Source organism: Pseudophryne corroboree, chromosome 2 (genome assembly GCF_028390025.1).
Source record: "Pseudophryne corroboree isolate aPseCor3 chromosome 2, aPseCor3.hap2, whole genome shotgun sequence".
In the NCBI taxonomy this organism is placed as follows: Eukaryota; Metazoa; Chordata; class Amphibia; order Anura; family Myobatrachidae; genus Pseudophryne; species Pseudophryne corroboree.
The window spans coordinates 319,802,298-319,816,177 of record NC_086445.1 but is presented as its reverse complement, the minus strand read 5'-3'; the positions used below and the strand labels follow the sequence as shown (position 1 = coordinate 319,816,177).

Here is a 13,880-nt window from a genome sequence, read left to right as displayed (position 1 = left end):
TGGGAAATGTACGGTGCCAGGGGTGTTCATGCTCAGGGTGTCATGCTCGTTGCCAGGGGTTTCATGCGGTAGGTGTTATGCTTGTTGCCAGGGGGTAATGCTTGTTGCTAGGGTTGTGCCCCCAGTGCCACATATACCCCCAGTAACAGATATCCCCCCACAGTGCCAGATAAAAACATGCTGCCGTTGCTTTGCCCCCAGTAGTTATGCCCCTTCTTTGCCCCCAGTAGTTGTGCCCCTCTTTCTTTGCCCCCAGTAGTTGTGCCCCCTTTCATTGCCCCCAGTAGTTGTGCCCCCTTTCATTGCCCCCAGTAGTTGTGCCTCCTTCTTTCTTTGCCCCCTGTTGCAGTGCCCCCTTCTTTCTTTGCCCCCTGTTGCAGTGCCCCCTTCTTTCTTTGCCCCCTGTTGCAGTGCCCCCGTCGCCGCTTACAAACACACACAAAAACAGTACTTACCACTGCCCCGCTCCTGCTTCCCGACCGCTTCTTCTGCTGCTGCGCTGCTCCGCTCCGTCCGTCCGCTCGCTCCATCCGGCCGCACGCTCCGTCCGGCCGCCGCTCTGTGCGGCCGCCCGCTCCCCGGCACCCGATCATCTCTATGGGAGAGACGTCATGACGTCTCTCCCATAGCAACGCGCACAGACACTAGAGGTCAATAATGACCTCTAGTGTCTGTCCTGGAGCCGGCTGCAGCGGACGCCCACACAGCCCACGGCGTCTGCTGCAGCCATTGACTCGAGTATAAGCCGAGGGGGGCTTTTTCAGCACAGAAAAATGTGCTGAAAAAGTCGGCTTATACTCGAGTATATACGGTACTTGTGTGTCTAAGTAGCTACAAAGGTGCACAGTGCATGTGTCTCAGTAGCAATAGAGATGCACGGTCTCAGAAATATATTGGGTGTTCCTGGGCAGTGACTGGGAGGTTATTCAGATGTACGGAGATGCAGTGTCTGATAGGTGTGTTATTAGAGTATGATGGGCTTGTCACATTAATGGTTGTGAACTGCAATGCCTAATTGCCTACAATGGAGGCCATGCTGTGACAGGGAATCTGCATCTAGCATGGGGTAGATGCTAGTTTCAGTGGTGTGTCCAATGATAAAAAAATTTTTTTTTAAATGCACTAACGGGATTATTGCGTTTGAAGAGATTCAAAGTGGGCGGTATGTGCACATTCAGACACACACTTGTACACCAGGGGAAGTGCTTTTACGAGCGCTAGCATAGGCAGTACAGATTGTGTAATGGTGAGCATTACTGCCTCAGAGCACTGAGGTCATGGGTTTGATTGCCACCATGGACCTAACTGTATCAAGTTTGTATATTCTCCCCGTGCTTGCGTGGGTTTCCTCTGGGTGCTCCAGTTTCCTCCCACAATTCAAAAATATACTGGTAGGTTAATTGGCTCCCTACAAAAACACATGTTTAGGGCAGACTAGATGGGCCAAGTTGTTCTTATTTGCCATCAATTTCTATGATTCTATGATAGTCTATGGTGTGACTATAGCAGAAGACACTAAGCATCTGCAGCAACATGTGACTCAAAATCAGCCCCACAGGGTGTATTATGATGAGGGTAGAGTTGTATGAAGGGAAAATGTTGTTTAATGTAAGTAGCTTCAGTTGACTTCTGGAGATAATGGGAAGTCAGTGCAGAGCTTTTCTTAGAGGACTGTCAGTTTATGGATAGCATTTAGAACAGATTGTAAATTGGAAAAACTATATAGCAAGAGGTTGCAGTAGTCAGGATAGGCGATAATGAGAGAATGGATAAGGGTTTTGGTAACGTGAGTTTGGATTCTTAATAATTTTAGATTTATTTTTTTTTTTTTATTATTTCTCTAGCATCCATAAGGGATATTGGGGAATCTAGTACGATGGGTATATACGGGGTCCAAAGGAGGCAGTGCACTTTAAATTTCTTCAACTGGGTGTGCTGGCTGCTCCCCTCTATACCCCCTCCCACAGGCAGTTTAGAAAAAAGTGCCCTCCGGAGAGGATGCACATCTCTGCAGCTACAGAGAGTTTTCTTCAATTTCTTTTAAACTTTTATTATTTTGGTATGCTGTCTGAGCAACAGCATACCTGCACCGTGGGAGTTGGTGGGGGGGGTAACTACTGTCCTGAGGGGTTGTTGTTCAGCTGGACTCTGCGCTTTGGCTGTCAGAGCCGCAGCACGCCGCACACCCCTAACGCTGTCTGAAGGTGACATCGGTGGTGAGTACAAACCAAGGGCCCCGCTAGGGAGGTCCCCCGGTTCAAAGTGCGGGCGCGGCGTACGGGACCGTCCCAGGGGGGTCCCACTAAGATTCCCCGTGTAGAACTGGCACAAAAGGGCTTGACTAGCACTTGTGTGATGCTTTAAGCTTAAAAGGAGACTTGCCAGTATAAAATATGTATGTAACTCCGGCGACATTGGAAGAGGCTGAGCTACCTCAGAGCGGGACCTGAGGCGTTTTGGCGCCTTCCACTGCTTACTGCAGCCATATATGGCACACACAGCGCTTCATGACTCCTCAGCCACGCTGGATATCTGGTACAGGGTGTAGCAAAGGGGGAGAGTCGCTTGTGTACACTATCCTGATCCTATTTAGGACTATAATTGTTAGTGTTTACTGTATTATAGGAAGCTGACAGCCTCACTGGGGCTGTGCAGCGCAGGGTGTGCTGGTGTCCTCTCTCTGTGTCTCCTCTCACATACAGTAGGACAGACTTGCGATATAACTGTCTGTGTGTATGTTGTGCTTACTGTGAGATATGGGTAAACGCAAGCTGTGCAGTGTATGTCACATTAGATTCTCTCCAATGTCTAATGACTGTTTCCTGTGAACAATGCAGTCAATCTTCACAAATCAGTGAAGAGGCTGGGGGAGAGTGTCCAGAGCCCCACTGGTTAGGGTCTCTTAAGACTCTGATTTCATCCCAACTCAGTGCTAATGTGCAGAAAACTCAGCTACTGCAACAAGCTGTTGCAGAATTATCTGCTAGGGCAGATGCACAGCCCTCCATCTCTCATGGAGGTCCTCAGAGGCGTGGTTTACCTGCTATTCTATCTGATACAGATGATATACAGGATGATGGGGATGTCCTGGATCCTGTTAGTGGGGATCCCGATGCTGCTCAGGGTAATGAACCCCTCATTTTGGCTATAAGGGATGTCTTAAAGCTCCCTCTAGAGGACGCTGCGTCACAGCAGTCGTTTTTCTTTGTACAAAACAAGCCTAATGTCGCTTTCCCTGATTCTACAGAGTTGGATGACTTATTCAAACAGGCCTGGAAAAATCCAGACGCAAAATTTCAAGTGTCCAAAAAGTTTTTGCGCACTTTCCCATTTGCTCCTGAAGGTAGAAAATTTTGGGAGGAACCCCCTGGGGTGGATGTCTGTCTCTCGCCTGTCTAAAAAGGTGATGCTGCCCACCCCGGGCTCCTTTACCATGAAGGATCCTGGGGATCGGAAGATAGAGACTACCCTAAAATGTATATACACAGCAGCCGGTATATCACAAAGACCGGTCATTGCGGGTTGCTGGATGACCCATGCTCTTCATTCTTGGGCCACTCAAATTCAGGGGGCTCTCTCGGGGTATATGCCCTTAGTTACTATGGTAACCCTCCTGAAACACATTCAGGACACTACCTGGGTCCTCTGTGATTCACTCAAGGAGATGGGGAACATTAATGCTTCTACCATGGCAGTGTCGGCGCACAGGACCTTGTGGTTGCGTCAGTGGATAGCGGACGCAGAATCCAAACGTAGTGTGGAAACCCTCCCCTTTTCTGGGGAATGGCTTTTTGGGGTCGAATTGGATACCTGGATTTCCAAAGTTATGGCTGGGAAATCCGTGTTTCTCCCCTCTGGGTCCCCGCCGGTGAGACTTTCCTATCTGGGTCCGGCTGTCCAGTCCTTTCGGTCTCACAGATTTCGATCGAAGGCCAGAGGTGCCTCCAATGCGGCTAGAGGCACCAGAGGTAAGTCCAGAAAACCTGCAAGCACCAGTTCTCAGGAACAGTCCACTGGTTCTGCTACCACTAAGGCCTCAGCATGATGGTGCCCACCCCAGGGGGTCTCGAGGATCAAGATCAAGCTTACCAGCTTTGGAGGATATGCAAATTACGTTGAAAGAGGCAATCCGAAAGTTAGTCCAGTCCCGTGTCATTGTTCCATTACCACTACCGCAACACGGCAAGGGGTTTTACTCCAACCTGTTTGTGGTTCTGAAACCGGACAGTTCGGTCAGACCCATTTTGAATCTCAAATCCTTGAATCCTTACTTATAGGTGTTCAAATTCAAGATGGAAACCCTGCGAGCAGTGATTGCGTGCTTGGAAGAACAGGAATTTATGGTCTCCTTGGATATTAAGGACATCTCCATTTTCCGATTTGACCGCCTCATCAGGCGTACCTGCGGTTTGCTCTACTGGACAATCGCTTCCAATTCCTAGCTCTACCCTTCGGCCTGTCCACAACCCCGAGGGTATTCACAAAGGTGATGGCGAAGATGATGTTCCAACTCCAGGTCCATGGAGTCAATGTGGTCCCTTATCTGGACGATCTTCTGATAAAGGCACGACCCAGGGAGCTTTTGTTGCTCCATATCGACCGCACCATCCATCTTCTGTCGGACCATGGATGGATCCTCAACTTACAGAAGTCCCACCTGGAGCGAACTCAGTGGCTACTGTTCCTTGGGATGTTACTGGATACTGTGGCACAGAAGGTGTTTCTTCTAGAGGACAAGGATGGTTGCCTCATACGAGGCGATGCAGTATGGGAGGTTCCATGCCAGAACGTTTCAGTTGGATATCCTGACCAAGTGGTCCGGATTGCATCTGCAGATGCACTGGATGATTCGGCTGTACCCTCAGGCCACGATTTCCCTCCTGTGGTGGCTACAGTCCTCCAATCTCCTGGAAGGCCGAAGTTTCGGGATTCAGGATTGGACCCTCCTCACGACGGATGTGAGTCTACCGGGATGGGGAGCTGTCACCCGAGGGGCGCAGTTCCAGGGCAGGTGATCAGCCCACGAAGCCCTCCTTCCGATCAACATTCTGGAACTTCAGGCGATCTACAATGCTTACTTCAGGCCTCTCATCTGCTCAGAGATCACATGATCCAGGTACAGTCGGACAACGCCATGGCTGTGGCGTACATCAGTCGACAAGGAGGGACAAAAAAGCAGAGTCTGCATGTGAGAGGTGTCCAAAATACTCCTCTGAGCGGAAAGAAATGCAAGAGCAATGTCGGCAATCTTCATTAAGGGTGTGGACAACTGGGAGGCGGACTTCCTGAGTCTTAACAATCTCCACCCGGGGGAGTGGGGGCTCCACCATCAGGTGTTCCAGCAGATCATCGACCGATGGGGTTGCCCACAAATAGACATGATGGCTTCTCGGCTCAACAAGAAACTTCCCTGGTATTGCTCATGGCCCAGGGACCCTCAGGTGAGGGCAGTGGACGCACTGGCGTCGCCTTGGCCGTACCGGCCAGTCTACCTGTTTTCTTCGATTCCCAAGGGTGCTAAAGAGAATCAGGAATCAAGGTGTCCAGGCAATTCTGATTGGCCCGGATTGGCCTCAGAGAGCGTGGTACGTGGATCTTCTGGACCTGTTCGTCAAAGACCCTTGGCCTCTACCATTACAAAGAGATCTTCAGCAAGGACCGTTAGTCTACCCGGACTTACAGCGACTTTGTTTGACGGCATGGAGGGTGAGTGAAACATCCTAGCTCACAAGGGCCGTTCCAAGAAGGGTATTGTTACCATGTTTCAGGCCAGAAAACCTGTGACGTCAAAACACTATCATCATATCTGGAGATATGTCTCTTTAGTGCGAGGAAAGCACGTATCCGCCTGCAGTGTTTCACTTGGGACGTTTTCTGCAGGCTGGTGTGGATGAGGGCTTACGTCTGGGTTCCATTAAGGTCCAGATTTCAGCCCTCTCCATTTTCTTCCAGAAGAAATTGGCAGTGTTGCCAGAAGTTCAGACCTTCTTGCAAGGGGTGCTCCACATACAACCACCTTTTGTGCTGCCTACGGCACCCTGGGATTTGGATGTAGTGTTGGCATTTCTCCTGGTTTGAACCACTGATGACGGTAGAAGATAAGTACCTCACGTGGAAGACGGTGATGTTACTGGCCCTGACTTCTGCTCGATATGTTTCAGAATTGTGGGCCTTATCGTGTAAAAGTCCGTATTTGGTCATTTACGAGGTCAGAGAGGAGCTCCAGACTAGACGGCAGTTCCTGCCGAAGGTTGTCTCTGCGTTTCATCTGAATCAACCTATTGTGATTCTGGCCAGTTCTGACGCTTCTGCTCCTCCGGAGGCATTGGATGCTGTGTGTGCCTTGAAGATCTGTCAAGTGCACAGCTCTGGTCATAAAAATGGATTCCTTGTTCGTGCTCTATGATGCACAGAAAAAGGGTTGCCCTGCTTCTAAGTAGTCCACTGCTCGTTGGATCAGGCTTACTATCCAACAGGCCTATGTGTCGGCAGCCTTAACTGTTCCTAAGTCTCTAAAGGCCCACTCTACTAGATCAGTGGGCTCTTCCTAGACGGCTGCCCGTAGAGTCTCGGCCTTGCAACTATGCCGAGCTGCTACCTGGTCGGGGAAGAAAACTTTTTTGAATTTCTACAGATTTGATACCCTGGCCAAAGAGTATACCCAGTTTGGGCAGGCGGTGCTGCAGCAGTCTCCGCACGTTCCCACCCGTTCTGGAAGCTTTGGGACGTCCCCATCGTACTAGATTCCTCCAATATCCCTTATGGATGCTAGAGAAAATAGGATTTTAATACCTACCGGTAAATCCTTTTCTCGTATTCCATAAGGAATATCGGGCGCACACCTCAATGCATGGACTTTTCTGCAGTTTCTTGATCTATAGTTACATGTTCAGCTATTGCTGTTGTTACCAGCTGTTGCTGGTTGTTATATGTTCGTGGTGTGCTGGTGTGTAAATCTCACCACCTTTTCTGTTATCATGTTCCTTCTCTCATATATGTCCTTTCTCTTTCGGGCATGTTTTTACCTATAACTTCCTGTGGGAAGGGGCATAGTGGGGGAGGAGCCAGCACACCTAGGTGAAGATATTTAAAGTGCACTGGCTCCTTTGGACCCAGTCTATACCCATTGTACTAGATTTCCCCAATATTCCTTATGGACTACGAGAAAAGGATTTACTGGTAGGTATTAAAATCCTATTTATTTATTTTTTGACAACTACTGCATGTTTTGGGAAACTAGCAACAACCTGTAACCTTTTTCCTATCCATTTACCTGAATGTTTAGCTTTGTGATAATTTCAGCCTTTGGTTTGTTTTGTGATTGGGCGCTTATGTTAGGTTTTCTCTTCCTTCTGTCTACTTCTGCCTCATAGGTTCGCAAATTTGTGGCGAAGGACAGTGCAGGGCTCCGTATTCGTAGCCACCCCTCCCTTCAGAGTGAGCAGATAGGCATAGTGAAAGTCAATGGAACCATCGCTTTTATTGATGAGGTAATGCCTTAGACATCTAAGGACATTTAATATTCATCCATGTCCTAGCAGATTACATAATCATCCATTTGATATATTTAAACAGCGTAGATAAGTGTGTTTAATATGAAAATGTTTCTTGTTTATCTGTCTTAATGATATTATGAAGTATTTCATCAAGTGGGAAGAGGTCTACATCATTAACTTCCGAGATCTAAAACACATTGCTGGTTATCTGTATCTGAATTCTCATGATTAAAACTAGAGAAGACAGATGTATTTCCATATAAAACTTTGTACAGCATAACACATATTCTACTCTTGTAAATGATGATGCTATTTTATTTTGCAAGTAAAGTGACTTTCTCCTTTCTAAGAGTGTATAATATTTCTGGTATATCCCGGATTGCTAGACATTTTACTAGTTTTGTTGACTTATTTACCCTGACCTTTTTCACTTTACACTTACAGTTCCCCACCCCCTCCACATGCATACAGTAACACATCCCATGTACAGATGTGTCCTCATGCATATTAGTGACAGTCACACCGAACACCCCCTCTTGGCATGCCAGGTCCAGTGAGGCTGTTTGCTGTCTTATTTGACAAAAATGCTTCTTCTTTGCAACACATGCGACTGCAACACACAAGTCTACTGTGCTGATTAATTTGATATATGACACTTGTATATGTGAGCGACTGAGTTTCTGAATCTGTATACGAAGTTCTACATTGCTGCGGAAATGCCTTTTTCCCATGTCAAGTTGTGCTTCGTATACAGACTCAGTCGTACACAGATCTATAAGAAAATTCTGCACAGTCTACTGGTGCGTCCTAGTCACATCGCATTGGGTACAAGATGCATTTTTGGCAAAAAAAGACACCTAATGCTATCAGAGTTGCACAGGACCTGGTGCCTACTCGCACTAGGCATCTCCCATTGCATGGCGCATTGAGGCTAGATGTATGATGATACATCTGTATTACTGCTCTCCACCATCACCTTGAATCTTACATTACTAGCTGTAGAGTAATGAACACAGTTGGACATCAGGATCTCCCAGTTATTTTCAGAACGGGTCATGTAGGTCTTTCAAGCACAGAAGCAGTTACAGGAGAGCATGGCTCGTTATTATTGCTTGTTTCCTATCTAGATCCACAATGATGATGGTGTGTGGCTAAGACTGAATGATGAGACAATAAAGAAGTATGTTCCTAACATGAATGGTTACAATGAAGCTTGGTGCCTGTCATTTAATCAGCATCTTGGCAAGAGTCTACTGGCACCTGTTGATGTAAGTAAAGGCGCCCCCAATTCACTGCCTGAGAGCTGCTAATGTCTATTTTGCAGGTTTAAAATTGGTGCTCTCCCCTAATATACATTCAGCTATATAACATGCTTCCAGTTCACTTTTTTCACTTTTTAGCTATGATTGTATTGAAGAATAGATAGATCCAAATCCGTTTGTGTAAAGCTATAAATTATGGTGTGCATCTTTTATTTCTAAAGGCCATGAGGTTTACTTACTAAGCTTAGGAGCAAAATTTAGACTGAAGTACAGCAACATTTAGCAATTAGCTTTTATTTTTCTCTGACGTCCTAGTGGATGCTGGGGACTCCGTCAGGACCATGGGGAATAGCGGCTCCGCAGGAGACAGGGCACAAAAGTAAAAGCTTTAGGATCAGGTGGTGTGCACTCGCTCCTCCCCCTATGACCCTCCTCCAAGCCTCAGTTAGATTTTTGTGCCCGGCCGAGAAGGGTGCAATCTAGGTGGCTCTCCTAAAGAGCTGCTTAGAAAAAGTTATTAGGTTTTTTATTTTCAGTGAGTCCTGCTGGCAACAGGCTCACTGCAACGAGGGACTTAGGGGACAAGAAGTGAACTCACCTGCGTGCAGGATGGATTGGCTTCTTAGGCTACTGGACACCATTAGCTCCAGAGGGAGTCGGAACACAGGTCTCACCCTGGGGTTCGTCCCGGAGCCGCGCCGCCGACCCCCTTGCAGATGCCGAAAAGTGAAGAGGTCCAGAAACCGGCGGCAGAAGACTTTTCAGTCTTCATAAGGTAGCGCACAGCACTGCAGCTGTGCGCCATTGTTGTCAGCACACTTCACAGCAGCGGTCACTGAGGGTGCAGGGCGCTGGGGGGGGCGCCCTGGGCAGCAATGATAGTACCTTATTCTGGCTAAAAATACATCACATATAGCCCCTGGGGGCTATATGGATGTATTTAACCCCTGCCAGGTCTCAGAAAAACGGGAGAAGAAGCCCGCCGAAAAGGGGGCGGGGCCTATTCTCCTCGGCACACAGCGCCATTTTCCCTCACAGAAATGCTGGTGGGAAGGCTCCCAGGCTCTCCCCTGCACTGCACTACAGAAACAGGGTTAAAACAGAGAGGGGGGGCACTTATTTGGCGATATGACTATATATATTAAAATGCTATAAGGGAAAAACACTTATATAAAGGTTGTCCCTGTATAATTATAGCGTTTTTGGTGTGTGCTGGCAAACTCTCCCTCTGTCTCCCCAAAGGGCTAGTGGGGTCCTGTCCTCTATCAGAGCATTCCCTGTGTGTGTGCTGTGTGTCGGTACGTGTGTGTCGACATGTATGAGGACGATGTTGGTGAGGAGGCGGAGCAATTGCCTGTAATGGTGATGTCACTCTCTAGGGAGTCGACACCGGAATGGATGGCTTATTTAAGGAATTACGTGATAATGTCAACACGCTGCAAGGTCGGTTGACGACATGAGACGGCCGGCAAACCAATTAGTACCTGTCCAGGCGTCTCAAACACCGTCAGGGGCGTTAAAACGTCCTTTTACCTCAGTCGGTCGACACAGACACGGACACTGACTCCAGTGTCGACGGTGAAGAAACAAACGTATTTTCCTTTAGGGCCACACGTTACTTGTTAAGGGCAATGAAGGAGGTGTTACATATTTCTGATACTACAAGTACCACAAAAAAGGGTATTATGTGGAGTGTGAAAAAACTACCTGTAGTTTTTCCTGAATCAGATAAATTAAATGAAGTGTGTGATGATGCGTGGGTTTCCCCCGATAGAAAATTATTGGCGGTATACCCTTTCCCGCCAGAAGTTAGGGCGCGTTGGGAAACACCCCTTAGGGTGGATAAGGCGCTCACACGCTTATCAAAACAAGTGGCGGTACCGTCTCCAGATAGGGCCGCCCTCAAGGAGCCAGCTGATAGGAGGCTGGAAAATATCCTAAAAAGTATATACACACATACTGGTGTTATACTGCGACCAGCGATCGCCTCAGCCTGGATGTGCAGCGCTGGGGTGGCTTGGTCGGATTCCCTGACTGAAAATATTGATACCCTTGACAGGGACAGTATTTTATTGACTATAGAGCATTTAAAGGATGCATTTCTATATATGCGAGATGCACAGAGGGATATTTGCACTCTGGCATCAAGAGTAAGTGCGATGTCCATATCTGCCAGAAGTTGTTTATGGACACGACAGTGGTCAGGTGATGCAGATTCCAAACGGCACATGGAAGTATTGCCGTATAAAGGAGAAAAAGACAACGTCTTTTCAGCCTCAGTCCTTTCGTCCCCATAAGGGCAAGCGGGCAAAAGGCCAGTCATATCTGCCATGGGATAGAGGAAAGGGAAGAAGACTGCAGCAGGCAGCCCATTCCCAGAAACAGAAGCCCTCCACCGCTTCTGCCAAGTCCTCAGCATGACGCTGGGGCCGTACAAGCGGACTCGGGTGCGGTGGGGGGGGGTCGTCTCAAGAGTTTCAGCACGCAGTGGGCTCACTCGCAAGTGGACCCCTGGATCCTACAAGTAGGATCCCAGGGGTACAGATTGGAAATTCGAGACGTCTCCCCCTCGCAGGTTCCTGAAGTCTGCTTTACCAACGTCTCCCTCCGACAGGGAGGCAGTAGTGGAAACAATTCACAAGCTGTATTCCCAGCAGGTGATAATCAAAGTACCCCTCCTACAACAAGGAAAGGGGTATTATTCCACACTATATTGTGGTACTGAAGCCAGATGGCTCGGTGAGACCTATTCTAAATCTGAAATAGTTGAACACTTACATACAAAGGTTCAAATCAAGATGGAGTCACTCAGAGCAGTGATAGCGAACCAGGAAGAAGGGGACTATATGGTGTCCCGGGACATCAGGGATGCTTACCTCCATGTCCCAATTTGCCCTTCTCACCAAGGGTACCTCAGGTTCGTGGTACAGAACTGTCACTATCAGTTTCAGACGCTGCCGGTTGGATTGTCCACGGCACCCCGGGTCCTTACCAAGGTAATGGCCGAAATGATGATTCTTCTTCAAAGAAAATGGACGATCTCCTGATAGGGGCAAGGTCCAGAGAACAGTTGGAGGTCGGAGTAGCACTATCTCAAGTAGTTCTACGACAGCACGGGTGGATTCTAAATATTCCAAAACCGCAGCTGTTTCCGACGACACGTCTGCTGTTCCTAGGGATGATTCTGGACACAGTCCAGAAAAAGGTGTTTCTCCCGGAGAAGAAAGCCAGGGAGTTATCCGAGCTAGTCAGGAACCTCCTAAAACCAGGAAAAGTGTCAGTGCATCATTGCACAAGGGTCCTGGGAAAAATGGTGGCTTCTTACGAAGCGATTCCATTCGGTAGATTTCACGCAAGAACTTTTCAGTGGGATCTGCTGGAAAAATGGTCCGGATCGCATCTTCAGATGCATCAGCGGATAACCCTGTCTCCAAGGACAAGGGTGTTTCTTCTGCGGTGGCTGCAGAGTGCTCATCTACTAAAGGGCCGCAGATTCGGCATTCAGGACTGGGTCCTGGTGACCACGGATGCCAGCCTGAGAGGCTGGGGAGCAGTCACACAGGGAAAAAATTTCCAGGGAGTGTGATCAAGTCTGGAGACTTCTCTCCACATAAATATACTGGAGCTAAGGGCAATTTACAATGTTCTAAGCTTAGCAAGACCTCTGCTTCAAGGTCAGCCGGTATTGATCCAGTGGGACAACATCACGGCAGTCGCCCACGTAAACAGACAGGGCGGCACAAGAAGCAGGAGGGCAATGGCAGAAACTGCAAGGATTCTTCGCTGGGCGAAAAATCATGTGATAGCACTGTCAGCAGTGTTCATTCCGGGATTGGACAACTGGGAAGCAGACTTCCTCAGCAGGCACGACCTCCACCCGGGAGAGTGGGGACTTCATCGTGAAGTATTCCACATGATTGTGAACCGTTGGGAAAGACCAAAGGTGGACATGATGGCGTCCCGCCTGAACAAAAAACTGGACAGGTATTGCGCCAGGTCAAGAGACCCTCAAGCAATATCTGTGGACGTTCTGGTAACACCGTGGGTGTACCAGTCGGTGTATGTGTTCCCTCCTCTGCTTCTCATAACCAAGGTACTGAGAATTATAAGACGTAGAGGAGTAAGAACTATACTCGTGGCTCCGGATTGGCCAAGAAGGACGTGGCACCCGGAACTTCAAGAAATGCTCACAGAGGACTCATGGCCTCTGCCGCTAAGAAGGGACTTGCTTCAGCAAGTACCAGGTCTGTTCCAAGACTTACCGCGGCTGCGTTTGACGGCATGGCGGTGGAACGCCAGATCCTAAGGGAAAAAGGCATTCCGGAAGAGGTCATTCCTACCCTGGTCAAAGCCAGGAAGGAGGTGGCCGCAAAACATTATCACCACATGTGGCGAAAATATGTTGCGTGGTGTGAGGCCAGGAAGGCCCCACTAAGAAATTTCAACTCGGTCGATTCCTGCATTTCCTGCAAACAGGAGTGTCTATGGGCCTCAAATTGGGGTCCATTAAGGTTCAAATTTCGGCCCTGTCAATTTTCTTCCAGAAAGAATTGGCTTCAGTTCCTGAAGTCCAGAAGTTTGTCAAGGGAGTATTGCATATACAACCCCCTTTTTGTGCCTCCAGTGGCACTGTGGGATCTCAACGTAGTTCTGGGATTCCTCAAATCACATTTTAAACCGCTCAAATCTGTGGATTTGAAATATCTCACATGAAAAGTGACCATGCTGTTGGCCCTGGCCTCGGCCAGGCGAGTGTCAGAATTGGCGGCTTTGTCTCACAAAAGCCATATCTGATTGTCCATTCGGACAGGGCAGAGCTGCGGACTCGTCCCCAGTTTCTTCCTAAGGTGGTGTCAGCGTTTCACCTGAACCAGCTTATTGTGGTACCTGCGGCTACTAGGGACTTGGAGGACTCCAAGTTGCTAGATGTTGTCAGGGCCCTGAAAATATAGGTTTCCAGGACGGCTGGAGTCAGGAAAACTGACTCGCTGTTATCCTGTATGCACCCAACAAACTGGGTGCTCTTGCTTCTAAGCAGACGATTGCTCGTTGGATTTGTAGCACATTTCAACTTGCACATTCTGTGGCAGGCCTGCCACAGCCTAAATCTGTCAAGGCCCAT

General features: G+C 48.4%; 1 protein-coding gene across 16 annotated transcripts in view; it reads left to right on the top strand.

Annotated features, from left to right (window-relative positions):
• Positions 1 to 13,880, top strand: part of MYCBP2 (MYC binding protein 2) — a 705,517-nt gene that overhangs the window by 523,477 nt on the left and 168,160 nt on the right. For 14 of the 16 annotated variants that reach the window (XM_063952980.1, XM_063952968.1, XM_063952974.1 and 11 more), the window contains 2 exons: positions 7,374 to 7,490; positions 8,624 to 8,764. The exons of 1 other annotated variant lie outside the window; for it this stretch is intronic. In XM_063952980.1, coding sequence (XP_063809050.1) covers positions 7,374 to 7,490; positions 8,624 to 8,764 — 258 coding nt within the window. The remainder of the gene's footprint in view (positions 1 to 7,373; positions 7,491 to 8,623; positions 8,765 to 13,880) is intronic. One more of the 16 variants, XM_063952976.1, reaches the window with a different exon arrangement.